The sequence below is a fragment of the Electrona antarctica genome (genome assembly GCF_951216825.1).
Source record: "Electrona antarctica genome assembly, chromosome: 5".
Lineage (NCBI taxonomy): Eukaryota > Metazoa > Chordata > Actinopteri > Myctophiformes > Myctophidae > Electrona > Electrona antarctica.
The window spans coordinates 25693038-25716200 of NC_136810.1; the positions used below are offsets into that span (position 1 = coordinate 25693038).

The 23163-nt window shown below is 43.9% G+C and overlaps 1 protein-coding gene across 2 annotated transcripts in view; it reads left to right on the forward strand.

The window, feature by feature from the left end:
• The window catches only part of abcc8 (ATP-binding cassette, sub-family C (CFTR/MRP), member 8), a 129396-nt gene that overhangs the window by 61608 nt on the left and 44625 nt on the right, over positions 1 to 23163 (forward strand). For both annotated transcript variants that reach the window (XM_079501909.1, XM_079501910.1), the window contains exons 18-27: positions 2061 to 2093; positions 4461 to 4499; positions 6008 to 6106; positions 9178 to 9262; positions 9978 to 10058; positions 11003 to 11140; positions 11390 to 11515; positions 12319 to 12418; positions 18452 to 18702; positions 21035 to 21201. In XM_079501909.1, coding sequence (XP_079358035.1) covers positions 2061 to 2093; positions 4461 to 4499; positions 6008 to 6106; positions 9178 to 9262; positions 9978 to 10058; positions 11003 to 11140; positions 11390 to 11515; positions 12319 to 12418; positions 18452 to 18702; positions 21035 to 21201 — 1119 coding nt within the window. The remainder of the gene's footprint in view (positions 1 to 2060; positions 2094 to 4460; positions 4500 to 6007; positions 6107 to 9177; positions 9263 to 9977; positions 10059 to 11002; positions 11141 to 11389; positions 11516 to 12318; positions 12419 to 18451; positions 18703 to 21034; positions 21202 to 23163) is intronic.

A 23163-nucleotide genomic window follows, 5' to 3' on the forward strand; every position in this document is an offset into this window, starting at 1 on the left:
TCGCAGCCTACAGAGCGTCGCAGTCGCACCCCCTTTCATGACGACGACAGGCCCAGGAAATAATTCCCCATGCATTTTTACCATAGACGTTTCAAAAAGTATTTATTTATCTGTAAGCCTTGAACAAAGCCAACTCGGATCGTGACAAATCATGACAACAAACACAATATTTTGGGCCGAACGAAGTAAAAAAGGGCAGGGTACAACACTCTTTTAATTGTTTTTCTTCTTTGTAATTATTCGTTTATGGAATTTGAATATTTGGACAGATCCGTCTTGATCACATGACTATAAAGATAATGTGTACCGATTTGTGTGATGTTATGGGCAAAATCAGTAGGGGTAAAATTGGCACTATAAAAGGCTGATGTGCTCAGGCACACGGGGACATACCCAGACGGATGAACGGAAGGAGTGCTTTCATCGCTTCACGACCCATTGTGAACTATATTTTCAACATTTCTTAATTTTTTTTTTAAATTTTTGCCCAACATTGGAACACCAGGTTTAAAGTGGTTAATGAATAACACTTTATTTTAATCTACATTATCTGGTAGTATGCATGCAGTGCCTGGCGGTGGTCTCCCTATATTGAAAAAGACGATCATTATTGTAGTTCGGACATCATTGCAATTACCTCTCACTGTCAGGGGAGGGAGACAATGGACATACTGTAGTGTATAACTAGAGTACTATTAGACTATTAGAGTACTACTAGAGTGCTACTAGTATAGTAACTTTAATGTGGGTCTCCTGCATTTATTGTGTAGTAGTTTACTGTGGACACGCTTGAGATTATTACTTTGAAATAATTGGCAGTTTTCGAAATATACAACTTTAAGCGCCCAATGCATTTTGGGCTCTCCGCAGGCAGACAGGCAGACAGGCAGACAGGCAGACAGGCAGGCAGGCAGACAGGCAGACAGGCAGACAGGCAGACAGGCAGACAGCTGTCAATCAGCGGTGCGCTCCGTTTCGTGCCTACGGGCTAGTGATGCGCGGGCCGGCCCGTTCCCCGCAGGTCCCCGCGGGTCCCCCCCTCTCCCCCCCCCCCCATTCCGGTACCTTCTTTCCTTCTATTCTGTATCTCTCCTCTCTCTCCCTCTCTATATTTTCACAGTGTCCATGATACAGAGGAAATCTAAAATATTTAAAACCACATATTACACACATAAAGACCTCAGGAACGTGCTCTAAATCTTCCAAACGTCATTAACATATATTTTTTTAAATGTCCCTATAATACTTTGGTGGTTCACTGAGCAATGAGATGGCAAAACACATCATCCTCTACAGCAGGGGTTCTCAAGCTTTTCAGGCCACAACCTCCCAAAATAATCATATTGCGACCGAAGGTCGCAGTTAACTATGGAATCGAGCATTTCCCGTCAGTGTCGGGCACCATATATGGTGCCCAGGTATCGTGACATCATGTGACATCATCAGGGATGGAGATGTGAAGACCCTGATGTCATAGTAGTAAATGCGACCTGCTGTTGCAGTTAAGCCCATATATGGAGATCCCTGGCCAACAACTCTACATCTGACCTCAAACCTCAAACCCTTAGATCTCCATATGGATATATTTCAGAACCTGTTGTGACATTCCATATGTTGATCCTTCTCCATCCATCCTTCCTCTTCGATGTCTCCCTTTTGACTTATACCTGTCCATTCAAATTTCAAACTGTAGACGGGCCTGCCCCAAAGTTATTAGTGCAGCCGCACCCGGCAACAGGCCCACCTGTCCATTCAAACTCTAGAAGGGCCTGCCCCAAAGTTATTCTCAACAGGCCCGAAAATTAAGGCCCGGCCTACCTACTACCTACTACCTGGGCCTCATCAAACCCTGTACACAAAAGATAATCTACCCTTTATAGGGCGAGGTCGCTTCTCGCCCTCATGCGCTGTCAGGCTACATTGAGCCTATGAAACTGTTGTTATTTGTTATTTGAACTTCTATGTGAAATTAACCCAGGGATTAAATTGTGGATGAAATCACAATTCAAAATTTTGGAGGAACAGTTGAAGTAATTTAAAATGTCTCCCTTTTATTTTAGCCTGCCAAGCCCGGACTGTGAAGCAGATGAAAGGTATGTACTGTATACAATAATGACTGCTCTGACAGAACTGAACTGTGAATAATTTAGGTAATCACAAAACTGACATTTAGGTCACATTCTCACCTAATACTTCGGTAGACTCAATGCGAATGGGTGGGTGGAGAAGTTAGGATTCTTGCATATTGAATTTGCTGCGGTTTGCCTTCACACTGACATCCGCAGCAATTGGAAACGCAGCAGGGGGGATCAATGTGTTCCATTCATAAACTAGCCTACACAGTCCCCACACACAGTGACAGCACTCCATGTTTACGGCACGCACAGACAGACAGACGGACAGAATATTCTGTAGTGTTTTACCGGTATGTGTTTCCTTAAGCAATTGATTAATGTACTCTCCTCATTCGACCACGTCTATCCACGGTAACGGGACATCTTTGCGCTGCGTAAAATATGCCTTCTCCGTCTCCAACTGTGTTCAGCTCCTCACCCGCCACATTGTTTGCTTAATTTCCTTTATTTGCTGCGGATTGCATTCCCACCTGCACCGAATCGAAATCAAGTGCGATTGGAAGCGAAGCGAAACCCCTGTTTTTGGTCGAAGTAGAATGCGGTTCTTTGCTGCGAATTAGGATTCGAATGAGGCTTCACACCTGCCAAACGAAGCGCAGTTTCTGACAATGCGCAGCAGGATTCGTTTTATTCGCAGTAAAGCTTTCTGGTGTGAATGTCACCTTAGTTGGGCCTTGAAGAAAAACACAAGACATCTCCAGGCTAACTGAAGTCAGGCATTTGGGGTCTTGCATTAGCTTCTAGGACATGGGTGTTAATTTTAAGCTGCACATTACAAGAACAACAACAGAAATGTTGGCCAATGCTACTGTTGTAAATAAACTAAACTATATAAACCTTCATTGACGATTCCTATATGCTTTGGTCCATTAGATATTGACCTCAAGCTTCTACCCACATAACATGATAATAATATTAATCGCACTCACTTAGAATGTCAAGGCGTATGGCTATGTCTGTAAAATCGTCTTGTTGTAAACGTTCTGAGTACAGGGCACCATTGCAAAAGTTGCAAAATTGAAATAAAGGTTTCAATCAATCAACCAATCAATTGATGAATGAACTGTTCAACAGATCAGTCAATCAACCTTCAGTCTTGTCACAGCATGTAGCACTTGTACAGATTATCCACTATCATGTTTAAATGTTGACACATGGTTTATATTCAGCAGTGAGTGTTAAGCTTTACAGCCCATTTCTCAGTGCTGGCCCCGTCATCAATCAGAGGTGCTTCGGTGAGGATTTATGTAATTCTTTTGTAAAATCCTCAGTCTTCATTGAGCACAGACGGTGCACAAATGGAATGGAACCAAATGGACCCATAAGTGTGTACAAATTGAAAAATAAATTGAACCAAATGATGTCCATATGGTTCCATTTGTGCACTCTCTGAGTAAAATGAACTCCATGGAATTCACTGTGAGTACTCACTTATCATGTCTATAGACAGGAGAGCAGCATGCCCTGTTGTGTGTGTGTCGCATCAATATCATTGCCCAGATTCCAGTCGACCAGTCCCCTCTCAAGGATTCTCTGTCCCCTCTTTGTCCTACTGAGCAAACTCAGTCAACCGTTTCCACATTTCTAAGTGACACTATTATGCAAATGTTAACCACATGTGGCATTCATCAAGGCATCACAGGCATATTCGCTATACTGTATAATTACAATAATAATAATAATAATAATAATAATAATAATAATAATAATTATTATTATTCCAACTATCTGTAATCCAAACCAATTCAATGGTGGAGAGGAGGCAACTCCGGTAATCTTTACTGTCTCCTGCAATAAACAGCTATTTTTGACATATTTGCCAAAATGCACCCTGGTTCTGTTGTGACCAGTGGTCAGATGAGCATGTGACACTGACAGCCAGTGAGCCACTCACTCATCCGGTGTGCTGACATGCTAATCGTCAGCAGCGGGTCTCAGATCTTAAGGCGGCTCGGTGCGTCACACTCTACATGGCTTCATGCTGATGTCACCATTGGCACATTTTTCGGAGAGGCACTGTTGGGGTTGTATTATTTTTAGGCAGTGGTGGACAGTAACCATGTACATTTACTTTTGAGCACTATACTTGACATGGTGGAAATGGTTGAGGCCAAGGGGGAACCACCCTGGTCATAGAGTTACATGGTTTAAGTTGCTAATTAATTCATGATCTGTCTGTCTGACTGTGTGTGTGTGTGTGTGTGTGTGTGTGTGTGTGTGTGTGTGTGTGTGTGTGTGTGTGTGTGTGTGTGTGTGTGTGTGTGTGTGTGTGTGTGTGTGTGTGTGTGTGTGTGTGTGTGTGTGTGTGTGTGTGTGTGCACGCAGTCCCACTGACAAGGATGCAGCTGGTGAAGGAGATATCAGGTGAACACGCACACGCACGCACGCACACATGCACGCACACACGCAATGATGCACACACACACACACACACACACACACACACACACACACACACACACACACACACACACACACACACACACACACACACACACACACACACACACACACACACACACACATTTAAATTTCTTTATTTGAGTCCACATGTATAAAATACATTATCAAGGGCACAAATATTTTCAGTTGCTTCTGATATCCCACGCACTCATGTGTCTCAGTGCTTGAGTCCAACCAAGCCCTAAATGTACAGAATATAGGCAACACATGAACTTATTCACAGCCAACATTGGTCATATTACCAACACCGAAAGTAAATCATGGGTACAAAAATCACCTCCTCCTCCAAATAGACTGACTGTCTATAATGGAGGAGATTGAACAGTATGTTGCAAGCTGCTTTGCTTTACACTTGGACAACCCCATAATCCTCAAGCCTCTGACCACTAGCCTGTGGACATGGCCCACTGGCCCAGGCTGCCAAATATAAAAACAATGAACTGACACATATATCCCAGTTGTATAATGGCCTAATGGTTGATATTTTACTTGTTTAGTAAAGAAAGCTTCCTCTAAACTTGAATCAAAAGCACAGCCAACTTCCAATAGAAGTTGGCTGCACACACACACACACACACACACACACACACACACACACACACACACACACACACACACACACACACACACACACACACACACACACACACACACACACACACACACACACACACACACACTCAAAACACCACTCCTCATGCCAGCTAGCCACTGTGCAGATACCTTGCAGTTATATCAACAGAGTAGCAATTCCATGCTTATCTGTGAGATTATATGCACTACGCAACGATATCAATTTAACAAATATACCACATCTGAGCCATGTCAAACATGAGCTGTATCACTTGTTTGTGCGTCATCAGTGTTATCTGGGAGTAAGAAGTGCATGAGCACTGTCATTGGTATTTACTGTACTGTAGGTGGACACTGGACAGCAATCGGGGCAGAATTTGTTGACAGGGACTCCAAACAGTCGCTTTGCTGTCATGCACAAAGCAATCAAGTGCAGCTTATCTGTGCATGTTATGTACACAGAATGGAGATGTCATACAGTACATTGCTGGGTGGAAACCGTGTATGTCTAAAACCGTCACCGCAAATGGAAAACGCCTGTGTTACAATGGATCCAATCTAGTTATTATAAATTAATAATAATATATATATATTTTTGTTATGCACTTTATATTTGAAGCAAATCTCAAAGTGGTAAAATGTGTTATTATAGTTACATGCTCTTAATACTTTTCATTGGGTAAATATTAATAAAATCCACAGACTTAACTTTCAACCTGGCCGAGGAAATAGCAGACAAGATCTGGTAGAACTTGAGTGGAGACATACAGTATAATAAGGTTTCTGCCTGACAGCAACAATACCTATTTGTTTGTTTTGTCTGACACCCCTGACAGGAAGAGGGGGGCTGTGGCCTATGCTTCCCAGAAGCCCTGGCTGTTGAATGCCACCCTGGTGGAGAACATCACCTTTGAGATGCCACTGGTCAAAACTAGGTGAGATGCCCCCATCCTAAAACCATTCTAATATTTCTATTCATTCAGCAAAACTGCTCTGGCAGGTGGAAGAGTGGTGCTGCGGTGAGAATGTGCTGTTGGACTGCATTCAGATGAGATTTGATCCGTTAGTAATATCTCATATATTACTAATATCAATGTAATTTAGAGGTGCTTTACTTCTGAGGCCAGTGCTATTTCAAGCTATAAAGCCATTCAGTCAGTCAGTCAGTCAGTCAGTCAGTCAATCAGTCAGTCAGTCAGTCAGTCAGTAACATGTCTATGGCTGGTGGCCCAGCCAAAAAGCCAGTTATAATCCAAATCCAACTAGAAAAAGTGCCCTTCTGGGCACAGGTCTCCACCAGGAGGATAGGACTGTGTGAGATGTTTGGCAAAATGTTTAGGATTAATATAAACATGTTTTTGAAGCATTTTGTTCCAAAAATGTGTTTTGCAAAAATCAACCTGTTGGTGGCGCTATAACAGGCCAATGTGAAAAGGGTGGGATATATTCCTCAGCCTAGTAAGAAAATGTGTGAAAGATTTCACGTAAATTGCATGCTGCGTTCATGATTTGAGGCTTTTGTTCAAAACGGGGCAATCTTGCAAACTGTGAAAGCCAATTATAGCCAATTAGGATGGAATATGAAATATCGGACAGATCCGACTTGAGCACATGACCATAGAGATACTGTGTAACGATTTGTGAGATTTTTGGACAGAATCTGGAGGAGTAATATCAAAAAATGTGTTTGACAAAAGTCGGCCTCCTGGTGGCGCTATAAAAGGCAGATGCGGAAAATACAGGTCAAAGGTTTGTCCTTGGCCTCTAGGGAGTGTGCATGCAACGTATCACACAGATCGGTGCAGTTTTAGGTAAACAATGTGAAAAGCTGCCTCATGGTGGCGCTATAACAGGCCGTTCTGGAAAATGTGGGGCAGAGGTTCATCGTTGGCATCCAGGGAGTGTGTGTGCAAAGTTTGGCATTGATCGGGCCAACGGTGCCGGAGATTAGCTGATAACGGACGGACGGAAGGACGGACGGACGGACGGAAGGAAGGAAGGACACACACACACACACACACGGACGGAGTGCAAAACATACTCTCTCCCCATGCCTTCGGCCTGGTGGAGACAATAATAATAACTGGAAATTGTAGCTTGGAGCATCGCATGAATGCTTGTAGTCACACACAGTCTCCCTGGAAATAAAAACGTCTGGGTTTCCGAGGCTACACTCGGAGCAGCAGCAGCAGCAGTAGTAGCAGCAGCAGCAGCATCTGTCACATGATAGCAACAGTAGCCACACAGTGTAACATGAGAGTGAAAGCATCTGCACATTCTGCAGGCATGATGTCATGTCAGCTGTGTGGAGGATGAAAGCAAAAACAGCGCAATGTCATGTACTGTATGCAATGTGAAATGTGGGAATGTTTCAAGGGTATTAGCGTGTTTAAGAGGGAAAAGTATAGAGAGCAGTAGCATAGACATCTACGTTGATTTGGATTCATCCTGTTATGGTATCAGGAGTGTCTTTATTCTATTCTTTGTTTTGCTGTGTGATGCTGTGTGATGTTATCTACAATGCTGCATTGTCTGAAGGAAGCCAAGCCAAACAAAAATATGATTTTACTCTTATGTGCCTGTACACAAGATGTAACAATAAAGTACAGGTTACAACCTTGAACCTTGAAGTCAGCTGCATTATCACTAAAAGCTTTTGTCCGGCTAAGCCAGGGCACTGGAACCGTTTATGAGCGAACTCAGCTTGCGTCATTAGACAGCATTGTAAATTGGAGCACAATTTGAGGCCTTGAAAGTTGTGATTGTGACATAAAATTGCAGATACCTTGGCAGTCAGTGATGATTGGCTCTTCTATCACTGCACAGAGCCTCTATGCCGCCCACACATGACACCATATGCTGTTTGGCGCCTGCTTGGGCACACGCACGCACATGTGCTGAATTGTCTGTTGCTGGTGTTGACGGTGCATACACCCTCCATCTGGGACTAATGGACTGGCTATAACACACCTTTAAATGGGTGCTGTTGCTGCAGAGATCCTTTACTTTTCCCTCCCTACATAAAAAAATCACACCTGTGTGAACTGAGTGGTGTAAGGTCTTATATAGCCTGATCAGCTGTGGTCTGACGTAATGTCTGACGTAATGAAATCACACCCGGGTGAACTGGGTGACCGTAGCAACCATGCTCATTTTTTGAGCACAGACAGACAGACAGACAGACAGACACGTAAACTAACAAAGCCAGTCGTATGAGTGGTTTACACCACTCAAAAATAATAATATTATATATATATATATATATATATATATATATATATATATATATATAGTATATTATTATTGGCATTATTTCTGTTACTCTTAGCTGTATCTTTGTTCTGTAACTATTCTGTTTCATATAACTGCTGTAATGCCATGAAGAAATGAATTTCCCCTTGTAGGGTTTGGCCCAATAAGAGGCTGGAATTGAGCACAGAGTCAGGAGGTAAAATACAACCAAACCGTGATTTATTCCCAAAGAAGGTTACTGGAGTGGAAAATGGCACAAGCAGCAGAAGTGGAGGACCTCTTTGTTACACCCCTGCAGCATCAATAATGGTCCTTCTATCTTTTGTAAAAGGGGGATGCTTACTTTCTTCCTCTATCTTGTCTAACGACTGCCGCCCTTTGTCCTTCCCCTCTCGAGCTCATCCCCATGTGTTCCTTCATCTCTACATTACTTCACAGTCTCTTCATATATTCTGTGTATACCAGGATGTGACCCTAAACCTCCAGGGCCCCATCGTTCAAAAATAACAGCCGCAGATAGAGCTTGATTTATTCCCGAAGCAGTATATACACCACAGCAGATTGTCTCTGTTCCAGTGTAGCATCATTGACTTCTTGTCTATGAATCATGCTGTCATTATAAACACCCCCTGGACATCATTCTCATCTTCGCTCACAGTTGTTTCTAGACAAGCGATTATAGTTACTTTCTTTGCGTTGCTACTTCCTGACCTAGCTGCTCTGTATTCTGGCACTGTTTGCATTCACCGTCCAGGTACATGGCTGTCATCGATGCCTGTTCCCTTCAACCCGACATCGACATTCTTCCACAAGGAGACCAGACAGAGATAGGCGAGCGGGTTAGTATCACCAATATCTCCTGTCATTAGTTTAGTTTACACAGCGACATCCTTACCAGTTACCATGCATGATTGTACTTTTATTTATTTATTTATCATTCAAATGTTTTACTTAAGTACAAGTATCAATACTGCAATATAGAAATAGTAAAAGCTTGGAATTCAAATGTACTTGAGTAAAAGTACAAAAGTGTTGGCATCGGGATGAACTTAAAGTAGCAAAGGTACTCACAAAAAAAAAAGATCGGCTTGTAGATCGGCTATTCAAATGGCTGAAAGTGGTTAATGTATGTTTTGTAATAATAATCAAAATCTACAAAGTAACTATAGTAACAGTACAGTACAGTACTATGTATTGTACTCTGCAAAGTCACAGTGTGCTTAACACTGTGACTTTGCAGAGTACTGTACAATAGTACTTTGCAAAGTCAGTGATACTCACACTGACAGGGTGCTTTTTTTCCTTTATATTTTGCCGACGGGTTCTCAGATTGCTCACACTGTGACTTTGCAGAGTACAGGCGAGCAGGCTGACCTTGTCCAGTGTACTGGTCTTGTTTCAGTACGTCTCTTTTTACGGATATGTTATGAAATCGATAGGCAGTAGTCTCCTTCACATGTTCCTTAGGGGTGAGTACAGGTGTGTCTGTCAGGGCTGTTGGGTCCATGCGGAACACTCAGACTGCTTCCTTCCTCTCTCCTTCTTCCTCTCCAGGGTATCATTCTCTCCGGTGGACAGAAACAGCGCATCAGCGTGGCCAGGGCCTTGTACCAGCAGACCAATGTGGTCTTTCTGGTAGGTTGGATTGCACAGTTTATTTGTACGGTATAGACCTGATGTAGGCCTGATAATGAGTCCCAGCCTCTGTCTGGTCAGTTAGTATGATTGCATTGAGTCTCAGTGTGACACTGTGTGAAATCCTGCTGTTTTACAGTGCTTATATCACCTTACTATAGCCCGACACTCAGTCTGAATTTTCATTTCGTTTCACTTCATTATTCAGACAGAAAGCCCTCCCCACGGAGCCCTCCCCATATTTTTTTAATGGTAGCGATTCAACCTTACTATGCTCTGACACATTCAGGGCTGGAGCCAGGCTAACCTTACTATACTCTGACACAAAAGGAAAGGCACATTTATTTTTTTAGCGCATTTCAATAATGAGCCAAATCATAGTGCTTTTCACAACATTAAAGGAGGAGTTCACCCTATTCTTTTTTTGTATTGTCTATCAACTATGTAGTGCATTAAAAACTGAATGCTGCTTCTCCACATTTAGTTCGGATTGTGGGTTTAGAAAGCAGAGCTGTCCCAGATGGCCTCGTCTGGATGGCTCATGATGTATCACAACATATCCTGCTTTTATTCTTTATAGGTAGGATCTGATTCAGACAAGATCAGATGATACGTGTATTTTGACCCTAAACCGTTCAGTGCTTCATAATTCAGCAATAGCATTTTGAAATCAATGCTCTGTATAAAGATCTGAGATTTGGAGTGATATCATGATCCATGCACCTTATTGGTCTTAGTGAGGACCTGAGCAGCAGTGTTCTGAATCAACTGCAGCCGTGACGGCTGCAATCAATATTTAGATTGATTGTTTTTAGCGACTCTACAGTAGTCAACTTAAAGTCTACCAAAGATAAATACACGTTTTTTTTAATTCTGCTGAGACATAACATAATATTTTATCTCTGTTTTGTTTCTCTTAATTTGTGTCCCTCTGCTTTGTTCAGGACGATCCGTTCTCTGCCTTGGACATTCACCTAAGTGACCATTTGATGCAGGATGGCATCCTCAAAATGCTGAGAGAGGAGAAGAGGACAGTTGTGCTGGTCACACACAAGCTTCAGTACCTTCCACATGCAGATTGGGTAAGAGCTCATTCATACCAGAATGTATGAAGGAACCACGTCGCTATTTCACTTTAAACCTATTCTGGTGTCTACTCTGGCTTCTGTGTGCACCCAGGCCCAGACCGTTTTTAAGTTGCTTGAGTCAATATTTAGATATTTGATATGAATTTGATCCGATCCCCCCACAACACACATCCCTGGTTCTGGTGACTGATATTACTTTGTGGCGGTGTACACGTGTGCCTCTCTCTCTCTGTGTGTTTTCAGATCATTGCCATGAAAGACGGTTCCATCCAGACTGAAGGGACCCTCAAGGACATTCAGAACTCTGAGCCTGAGCTCTTTGAACAGTGGAAGACCCTCATGCACCGACAGGACAAGGAGTTTGAGAAGGTATAACCGAGGTGGCCAGATATCTAAACTCTAAAACAAACCTTTAATGACTCGATTGAGTTTATTGAGTTTATTAGCATCCACATTACCAGTGGTGAATGAAAACAGCTAATCTTCCTGGGGTCGGGGTCACCCCTATGTTCCCCAGGTTCTATGTTAATGTTTAGGGTTTAGGGTTAGGGGGTTGGGTTTAAGTGGGGAACATACAACCTGGGGAACATAACATAGATAATATGCTGGGGTCCACACATAACATGACATTGAGCAAGACATTACTGACATTAACCCATTCTGGACGGAAACCCCTCTCGGTGTTGTAAGCATTATGTTATACTTTAGCTATTGAAAAATAGCAGATCTAAGAAGCTCGTGTTTTAAAAAAAAATAGCAGATCTACAAGCTTGTAGCGCAGCACTCGGTGCTGCGCTACGAATGCTATTAATGCTATTAATGCGAATTGCTATTTTTGAATAATCGTGAAAATGTGGCGCAAATCTTTGAATATATGTTATTTTAGAGCGAACGTTTTTAACTCAAATCTTTGCTTCTGGGAGGTCCCTGGAGCATCATATTTTCAGATGGGGGTCGGCGGCCAAATACAGATAATTCTGGGGGTCCTTGACATGAAAAAGGTTGAGCACCACTGACATAGAAACAGGTTTTTCAGACAACTGATAGCATTTAGAAGCTATTTTTTTAAATCGTCCTCAGGTCTAAATGGGTTTAAGCATCAGAGCGTTGCGGAGAAGAATCCCAGCGGCCCGACTCTGAATGACCCTCAATATGTGTGTTTCTGGTTGCAGGAGAAATTAGTGGAAGAGAACAAGGCGGAACTGGAGAGGAAGAACCTCCGTCGGGCCATGTACTCCAGAGACTCCTTCAGGACAGAGGAGGACGAAGAAGGTGAGTTTCCACACAGCACCCTTATTGCTGCTGAAGTGAACTGTCAGGGATGCTCAGTGTTGTGTGCGTGTGTTCATGCGTGCGTGTTTGTGCGCAATGTGCGTGTGTGTGTGGAATGTGTGCAGAATGCACACAATCCAATAATGCAGTACTTTTCAGGATTACATTTTTAAAATAGCAATAAGTAGCAGATCGACAAGCTCAAAACATGTCGCTTCGCGCAGCGTTTTGAAAAGACACAACTTAGAATATGGAGAGGTTTCTGCCAGACAGCAACGATATCCTTGATCTGTGTTCTGTGTTGTCTCCGGTGTGCTGGTGACAATGGGTGGAAAGGTGAGATGGCTCCAGCAGCCTCTGCAGCGTTCATATTGGAACTGGCAGGTCTGGCCCAGAATGCATGGTTTTACCATATGTTAGCATCACAGGCCAGTCTTCTCTCTCCATCTGTTGTCAGGCTGCAGTCTCAGTTCTTTGTTGCCCCCCATTTTCACCTTATGATGAAAATGTATACATATTTTGCACTGAAATTTCAATTCAATGCAAGATTTTTTTAAATTTCATGATATCTGTTACGAACTGTTCAAGTCTAGGGGTTTTACTGCCCGTAACATGTATGAAAGAACAACACGGCTCATAAAAGAGTATCTGCTTTAATACTCAGTTCACAAATAACTTACAAAGTGGCATAGTGCATGATGAATGATAATGACAGAGTGGCTCTGTGAGCCCAGAATGAATGAACACTTACATGACTGAATGAAGGGGAACAGATGACCAAACAACACAACCTAACAGACAGACAAATGGAACTACAACTAAACCGGACATGAAACACATAAGCAGTCGGCTGGAGGGAAGGCCACACGCTGGAGTGCTCCCACACCACACGCAGCAGTGTTCCCACCCCGAAGTCCAGGCACAGAGTGAGCTTTATAGTCCAGGTAGCGAGGCCTGAGCTGCCACAGGACCAATCAGAGGGCTGATCAGGCTCCAAGCCAGGCCCTCCTCAGGACAGCAACACATTAGGGACAACAATGCTCAGCACCTGCAGGGGACAGAAGCAACACAGGGATCTACACAATATGACCCACAAGGCCATAACACCTCCCCCCTAAGATCAAACATTTTACCCTTAACAAAAAAGGTTTGATTATTCCACTTTCACATCACTAAAAAAAAAAACACAAAACATGCTGAATATACTCCTTCCTACTAAGACCCTCTCTCCTAATGTCTCGACTGAGACCTCTTCCCCATGTCCACTGAGATTCACTCTTCCTACTACATTCTCTTCTGAGAACCCTTCCCAAACCTCCTCTGAGATTCAATCTGCATACTACATTCTCTGCTGAGACTCTTCCCAAATCTCCACTGACATTTCCCTCACTCCTAACGTCTCTCCTGAGACCGCAATCAAAAACTTAGCTTAGCGAAAACCAATTCAATTTGGTACGTCAGGTTACCACGTAACCCTTCTCATGTTAGAACTAGTTTAATCACTACACAGACCAATATGGTTTAAGCAAACCCACCTGACAGATTAATCACAATACATTCAGATCACCACCCTTCAAAATCTCAACCCTTTTAGTGCGTAACAAAAAGGATATCCAAGGATGAATCTGATTTACATGATCACTAAATTTGATTGGATCCACAATCACTTAACTTGTACGCCTGGTCCTACTCAGGACCCCTAAATGAGCAATCCATTGAATTTGGAGGTCTGCCACACTCACAACGCCCACACGAGGGCAGCGTTTAACAACCCTCAAATACAAGTGCTCTAATACTCTGTAGAGTGGAATAAAGACGCTTTCTCCACAATACATACTGAAACGTTCAACCTGTTCAAGGCACTAGCCGACACAACACACAAGCCTTTACACCCAAATGTGTAAAGTGACAAGTGCTATCGAAAAACCGTGGCAATAAAAACACATGCCTGAATTCCACTTTACGTCAGGGCAATGGCTCACCAAACCCCGTCACAAGTATTTATGAATCCACGAAAAAGTGTAAAACCACCGGTTTGCAAAAACGAATTTGGTTTCTGCTCGCAAAAATCTGACTATTTCTAAAAAAAACAGCGGCGCGGACGCGCATCGAAAAATGCTACAAATATAATTTAAAGAAGCCTCTGAAGCCTCTACAACATCATGGCAAAAATAGACACAACACGCGGCCTGTCAAAAGCAAAATAGCAGCGACAAGAAGCAAGTATAGTACCTGAACAGTTTAAAACACCATATATCGACATCACATTTAGTTGTGGTAAATGCCTTGCCAACTAACAAACAAATACCCAAACTACATTCAACTTGGTACGTAAGGTTATAACATAACCTGTCACACTTTCAGAACTAGTTTGAATTACCCACCAACGGACCAAAAACGAGGTATGAAAAACCCACTCTGTTTAACTAACCTCTACGGTTGAATGCACAACCACTAAATGTACCTGAGTCCAACATAGGACAACTTGAATGAGAAAAAAAAAGAAACGCTAGGAGGTTTGACTGCTGCCGTGGGTGCCAGCCTCCGGAGTTTGCACACACCACGACACGGCCAAATAAACATTTCACTACATTTCATATCCACCCTCGTCAGTATCAGGTTATGGATTTCAGAAATACGAACGGTGCCATCGCCGCACCACTACATTATATCAAAATTAGTGCGATTCCAGCACAACTGAACGGAGGGCAAAAGCAGCTATATGACTCGATTTTCTGCACCATTATTTAGCATGTCAAGCTCCTCACGGGTTAAGCCAATCTTCCCGTGGCAGCAACACATTCGACACAAACGCTGAAAAAGCAGACTTCACTCTCACCTTCTCTGCAGCAAACGGGACCAAGGCAATCTCTGGGTGGTGGGGCTTAGAGCAGGAGCACCGCGCTCCAGACCGGCATTTCTCTCCCGTGGCTGTGTCATCAGGCCGGGGAGCAGGCGTCGCAGCCGGCGCCCTATCAGGACTCACCCCCCAAAGGGTTATCCCTAGTTCCCCAGAACCCCCCCAGCCTTTTTCGGCAGGTCAGCACCTCTGGCGGCACCCAGGGAAGAATCTTCAGCCTCCGCTTCATCCTCCCCCCCTATCCAACCAGTTGCACTGACCATCCGTCTCTCAGATGCCACATTCAGAAAGCCACCTCGAACTAACAGCTCCACCACCACCCTTGTCTATATCGCCTCCCAGCAGCCCCGCCATAGAGATTCTAAGAAATGTGGTAATCTAACAGATTTTAGTTTGTCCAATTCACCTATACTAAACTAACCAAACTTAAGGTGCAACAAAATACGAGCAACATACCTACCAATAGCAACTCCAGCCGATCACAAACGGGACCGAAAAAAAAGAAAACATCATGTTACTTTCTTTTAACAAATGCAGGTTCACCAAACGAATATTACTAAAAAAAAAGACACCATATAGGAGTATGGGCTCAGTTTTAGCAACAACCAAACAAGAAAGAGAGACCAAATGAACACAGTACAAGCTCAACTTTCTTTTGGAACAACAAACTGACAAACAGCCACTTAATATTCACTTAACATGGGTACTTTTGAAAAGCCAAAAAACCAGGAGAGATCCCAACTAATGGGTTAACTTTCAGAAAAAGAAATCCCAATTAACAGGTTCACTTTTGGAAAAAGACAAAAGACCGGACGAGATCCCAAATATGTTACGAACTGTTCAAGTCTAGGGGTTTTACTGCCCGTAACATGTATGAAAGAACAACACGGCTCATAAAAGAGTATCTGCTTTAATACTCAGTTCACAAATAACTTACAAAGTGGCATAGTGCATGATGAATGATAATGACAGAGTGGCTCTGTGAGCCCAGAATGAATGAACACTTACATGACTGAATGAAGGGGAACAGATGACCAAACAACACAACCTAACAGACAGACAAATGGAACTACAACTAAACCGGACATGAAACACATAAGCAGTCGGCTGGAGGGAAGGCCACACGCTGGAGTGCTCCCACACCACACGCAGCAGTGTTCCCACCCCGAAGTCCAGGCACAGAGTGAGCTTTATAGTCCAGGTAGCGAGGCCTGAGCTGCCACAGGACCAATCAGAGGGCTGATCAGGCTCCAAGCCAGGCCCTCCTCAGGACAGCAACACATTAGGGACAACAATGCTCAGCACCTGCAGGGGACAGAAGCAACACAGGGATCTACACAATATGACCCACAAGGCCATAACAATATCAAACTGGTGTTCCTATCTTGTGTATGTTGTGTCCAACATTATTATTGAAACCTGCATTTCCGTGTGTCACGTCACACCTCCATATATGGTCACGCCTTGTGACATCACGCCTCGTGACATCACGTGACATCACGCCTCCATCTCCATATATGGAGCTGACCTGTTCTGACATTCCATATGGTGATCCTTCCCCACCCGTCCTTCCTCTTCGATGTCTCCCTTTTGACTGATACCTGTCCATTCAAACTCTAGACGGGCCTGCCCCAAAGTTATTAGTGCAGCCGCACCCGGCAGCCGGCGAAAACTAGAGTTCTCAACAGGCCCAGGCCTGGCCCAACCTGGGCCCTCATCAAACCCTGTTCACTCAAGACGCTGCCACCCTTAGATCTCCATATATGGAGCTGACCTGTTCTGACATTCCATATGTTGATCTGACCTCATCAAACCCTGTACACTCATGGCACACTCCATGCATGGCCAGACCTCATCAAACCCTGTACACACAAGACACTGCCCCCGCTGCTACCCATAGATCTCCATATATGGAGCTGACCTGTTCTGACATTCCTTATGTTGATCATCAAACCCTGTACACTCAAGACACACTCCATATATGACCAGTACAGAACTCAGGTGGTCCGACCACTCACTGGGTAGTAGGTACTTGACATTGCTATACACAGTGATGACTAATAAACAAGCCAGACCATCGGTATATGTGCCTTTAAGTCACCACTAGACATGTTAGACATGCAAGTCACCACTGTCCCATTTCCTCCTGTCTTCACACCCCACCCCCACCCCGAAGATTGCTGTATGTGCTGTCCTGCAGTCGAAGGAAGGGAGATTTAGCTCCCAGTAGAACATATTAAGCTTGACAACGCTTCAACCCAAGCAGGTCTTCATCGCGTCTGAGGGTGGTTGAAACATTGTCCGGCTTAATTCATGTTCTGCTGGGAGCCAATCAGACAGTGTGTGGACAGTGGACTTCCCTTCCTTCTCCAGTATGTCAACCTTTTATCCCCGTATTTCAACTTTTTATGTTGTTTGTTTTGTTTTTTCCTAAATTAATGTAGAAAACAACACATTTTTCCTTCATCCCTAAACGTGAAATTTGAAAAGCCTTTTCAAATAGTTCAACTAGCCGATCTAAATTGACACATTGTGAGCTTGTAGATCAGCTATTTTAACTATTTTTCAAAATAGTCAAAAATGGCAAATACGTTTAGGGGTAAGGGGTGGCCCAAGATAATGCCCAGTGTCCAAAATGCTGGTCTGGTCCTTAGTGTATAATGTTCCTCCAACTGAGGCATTATATCATCTCTGTCTGGTAGAAACCTCATTTGTCCAAAACCTTTCAGGATTGAAAAATAGCAAGTAGCAGATCTTCAAGCTCAAACCACACCGCGTTTCGAGCTTGCACACTCTACAGTACCATGTACCGTACCGTCATTGCACCACCTGGAAGCTCCATTTTACCATCATCTCACAACGTAATCCCGTATTTATCCCCCAAAAAAGCTAAACCAAAAGTCTGTAGCACCTTCTATTTAAGTCTTCCGCTGTGGGCCCAGGCGGTGGCGTAGCCGTCTGGGCACCCGACTGGTGATCCAGTCGCAGTGTGCCGCGGGTTCGGCTCCCGAGCCCGACACGGCCTTTACTGCATGTCTTCCCCCGTCTCTCTCCCGTTTCCTGTCAGCCTACTGTCTGTCCCTTCAAAAGCCAATGAAAGGCGTAAGCCGCAAAAAAAATATCTTTAAAAAAAAAAAAAAGTCTTCCGCTGTGTTCCTCCTCCTCCTTCCCAGAGGAGTCGGTGACGGAGAGCGATGACGATGACGACATGATGTCCCAGGCGTGGCGGGAGCGCACCACCATCCCCTGGTCATCCTGCGGCACCTACCTGTCCTCCGCCAGCGTGCTGCTGCTCAGCGTGCTCCTCCTGTCGCAGCTCCTCAAGCACTCCCTCATGGTGGCCATCGACTACTGGCTGGCCTACTGGACGTCACACGCCATCAAGACGGCCAACGCCACGGCGCGGAACTGTACCGTCGGTCAGGTGGGGTTGTATTATATCATCCATGGGCAACTGGCGCCCCCCACCTTCACTTAATGCGGCCCGCAGTTTAATATCGGAATATCCTTCAGCTACTATCATTTCAGCCATTACAATTCCAAACATGCAAACATGACCCACTTTAATTACTTCAGTCTAAATTAGTAGCTTAATGAGCAGTAGTATTAAAAGGTTATTGTCTTTTTGATGTTCAATGTATTTGTACTTAGTTCATAAAGTTAACATAACTATAATTAAAGGCATTTGAGGGGCATTTGAAATAAAATAAAAATGTAACTTTTCTGGATTCCAATTCAAATATAGCAAAACCCGACCCTTAAACTTAACATCACAGGAAGCCACGGGTCAAGCTGCCTCACGCTACAGAAACAGGAGATAGGCTCCTGCCCTATGGGCCTCATGGCTCGGCAAGGCTTACTGCCTCACGCTACAGAAACAGGAGATAGGCTCCTGCCCTATGGGCCTCATGGCTCGGCAAGGCTTACTGCCTCACGCTACAGAAACAGGAGATAGGCTCCTGCCCTATGGGCCTCATGGCTCGGCAAGGCTTACTTACTTAATGTGATGTTAGGAATGTCCATTTTCAGAGTGCTGGGCTTCTTTAACTTCTTTTGAATTCTTTATGTAGAAGAGTTGACCCAAAAGCTGCTTCACTATAACGCTATACGGTCCAGATGGAGCACTGAGATGCCCCTGAGCATCTGCATTAGAGGACTCTCTGCTTCATCTGCAGTGTAGCTGCAGAGATGCAGGGAGGAGCGTAATGTGGGTCAACATGGGAAAGCTATTTCTAGGAGTCTGGCATCTAGTGAATGGAATGGGTGGGAAGGGAAAGTGCCTACAGCACATGTGGTTAACTACGCTATAAAATACTGTTAAACAACAAGCTAAAGCTTCCTGAGAGGCGCATTGCTGACATTAAAAATGTTATTGTTAGTGTTTATTGTCTCCACCAGGCCGAAGGCATGGGGAGTGTATGATTTGCACCCCGTCCGTCCGTCTGTGTACAGCTAATCTCCGGCACCGTTGGCCCGGTCGATGCCAAACTGTGCACACACACTCCCTGGATGCCAACGACGAACCTTATAGCACCACCATGAGGCCAATGTTTGCAAAACACATTACATTACTCGGTATACACTATCTCATGATGTGATCTGTCTGCTTCCCCATATTCCATCCACATTGGCTAAAGAAAACATGTTTATATTACCGTAATTATATTGTGTCCAAACATCAAACATCACAAACGCTATTATCCTGGTGGAGACCAGTACCCCACGGGGCACTTTTTCAAGTTTGCACTGATTTGATTTTGTCAAGCAACCCATTATCAATTATAGTCCATGTTTAACAATATTATATCTTTTGCAAGATCAGGATAAAAGGCATGGACCCTACTCAACAAACAATAGGGTGGAGTACTATAGTGCATTGAAAACAGTAGGCTCTGTTCATGAATGTAGTCCACCATGTGTCCAGAAGGTGGCTACCCTCCCATTCTTATGCCAGAATTTCTGGGAACTCACTAATTAGCCCATAGACTTCCATTTGAAAAGATATGCCAAGGACCCCCATGAGAGAAGGCTCTAGCAGTGATTCTCAACCCGTTTAATTTCAAGGACCCTCAGTTTGACATGCATTAGTCTACGGATACCCCATTTAATGACATTTCTATCTCTCGGACCCCCAATTTATATTGTAAAATCAATGTTAATTTAACTCTGGTTTAGAAGGTGGCATATACCCGATTTGTTTGATTGATCAACTGTAAGTCTAGATAAAGTGTTACTTGTTGCCAGTGTCTCTTTGTCCAGCCTACTGTATCTAATCACCTCCATTGTAGACACACATGTGAGTCCACTCAGAGGTTCTGTCGCTCTATCAAAGACACTACCCTCAGCACACAACCAGCACTTAACGGAGAACAGTGTTCACTTGATGCTAGACAGTGTACACCAGCGGTATTTACTTAAAACAGCTTCAGGTTAAACAACATACACCACGAACATAGATAGAGGAATAACTATAAAGTACTTGAAAGCCATACTTGAGTATTGAAGAAAACACATCGGCCTATAGAGGTTGCATCATGATCCAATTATTTTTCTTTATATTGGACGACCTACAGTTCAAGAGTTATAGGCCAAAACCGACAAACAGACAGACTCACAGAACCGAAAACATACACACACAATCACTATGGGGGCCGGATGGCAACCGCAAGGTTCCCAGTTCGAACCCACACACACACACACACACACACACACACACACAGACACAGACAAAAAAAAAACTCTTGTCTCCTTTCCAGGTGTGTTATTTCAACCACTCGTTCTACCTCTCGGTGTTCAGCGTGCTGTGTTGTCTGGGCATCATTCTGTGTCTGGCCACCTCCGTGGCTGTGGAGTGGACGGGCTTCAACGTGGCCAAGCAGCTGCACCACAACCTGCTCAACAAGATCATACTGGCACCCATGAGGTACAGTCCATGGGACACTAGCAGGGGAATACTGGCACCCATGAGGTACAGTCCATATAGCAGGGGAACAATTATGCGAAGGGTTGGGATAAAACACAGTAAAAACTTTTTACTCACCCCATTACCCAGAAAGCCATCTGTCTGCCACAGATGATACCTAGGAAACCAAAACGCAAACACACGCTCGCGCGCACACACACACACTTATGCTTGCTTGCTTGCTTGCTTATGGCTGTCCATCGATTTTGGTGATGACGTTGCTCCAAGCGTGGGTTATTGAGGGGGGTTGCGACGGTGCCATTGCATATTGCGTGGCTATGCAAGCCAATGCGTGAGCCATATGGATTGCCACATGTGGGGCAGATTAAATCCTCAGATGAGGGGAGGTCCCCTGCAGCATGCTGGTGTCGCTGTATGTGCTGTTTTCTCCTCTCCGTGGTCTGCTCCTGGAGGTGTGCGATGCCCTCGTGGCTGATAGTGCGCCAGGTGTGGCGATCAGCAGCCAGGTCTTCCAGTGCAGAGGGTTGGATAGCACAGCACTTCAGGAGGGTCTTTATGTGGTCCTTGTAGCGTTTCCGCTGTCCCCCGGGAGTTGGCCGTAGAGAATCTGCCGGGGGAGCCTCTGGGCGGGCATGCAGATTACATGCCCCACCCAGCGTAGATGTTTCTGTGCAATGAACACATATATTTCATCTTAGACAAAAAAACAAGACCACACAAATAAATAAAAAGAGAAAATCAAGGCTTTGACCAAATTCCCAAATTCCCAAATTCCCAAATTCTTGACATTATTAGTGTGGTTGCCCTAAAGGGCGGGCAACCAGACTATTGTAATTGTAACACTTTATTATTATTATTCCATAGGAGGAGTCTTTTGTTTGACGCACTACTGCTCCCACAGTTTTGACTGTACGCACTTGAGCCATATCTCAAATTGACCGGCTGCATCGGGAAGTGCTTGTATTTTTTTAAGAGAAATGTTGTATAGTTTAATTGATATTAATTTATTAGTGAATTAAATTTCCCCATTGACATGAATGGGAAAATGCGAAAAATCACATTCAAGTATTTTTTCCTCGGAGACTGTAAGCACTATAGTTACAAAACTTGGAGGGTAGGTTCAAAATAATTACTAAAATTAATCAACTTATAATGTTATCGGTCGGCCTTATGGTGGCGCTATAACAGATTAAATTATTTTTTCCCTGACTTCCTTGGGTCATGACGCATCTCCTCATATAGGCCACGCCCATTTGCGTCATGATAGATTTTCCGCCATTTTGAATTCTATCCGAAACACACTTTTTGCTGCTCCTTCTACAGATTTTGTCCAAATCTCACAAAAATCAGCACACATGATCTCTGGACCTATCCAATTAAAACACCATCTCCAGAATTTTGGTAGTGCGTATCGTTCGGCCGTAATCGTCGTCCGAAGTTAGTAGGAGGGGCCTATATCACAAAAAATGCCATAAATCACGAACGGAATGTCCAATCCATCCCAAATTTGAATCACATGTCCGGGATGGTTTAATCAACCAAAAGCCAAAAGCAATTCCATTTTCATCTATAGGGGGCGCCGCAAATGCGAAAACTTTAACCATTTCTCGCAAAAACATGATTTTTGGGGGCATAAATCCCCCGAATTATTTACACATGATCACAGGTGTGACTTGAAATTGTAATTGGCTGGCAGTATTAGTGGGAGGGGCATATGTAAGCCACTGCGGCAACCACACTTTGCAATTTTTTTAAAATTGCGACCTTTCTAGTTTTGTTCTGTACTGTATCTCTGGTAAACCAAACGGCTGATGTCCGTGCTGCGTTCATGGCGGTTCGGTTCCCTGTTGATTTCGTCGACTAATACTATCCTTTTTTTCACTGACGATAACTAAATGGAAACTGAATGAAAACTAAGCTACGATGACTAAAACTGAGACTAAATATATTGACAATTTCGTC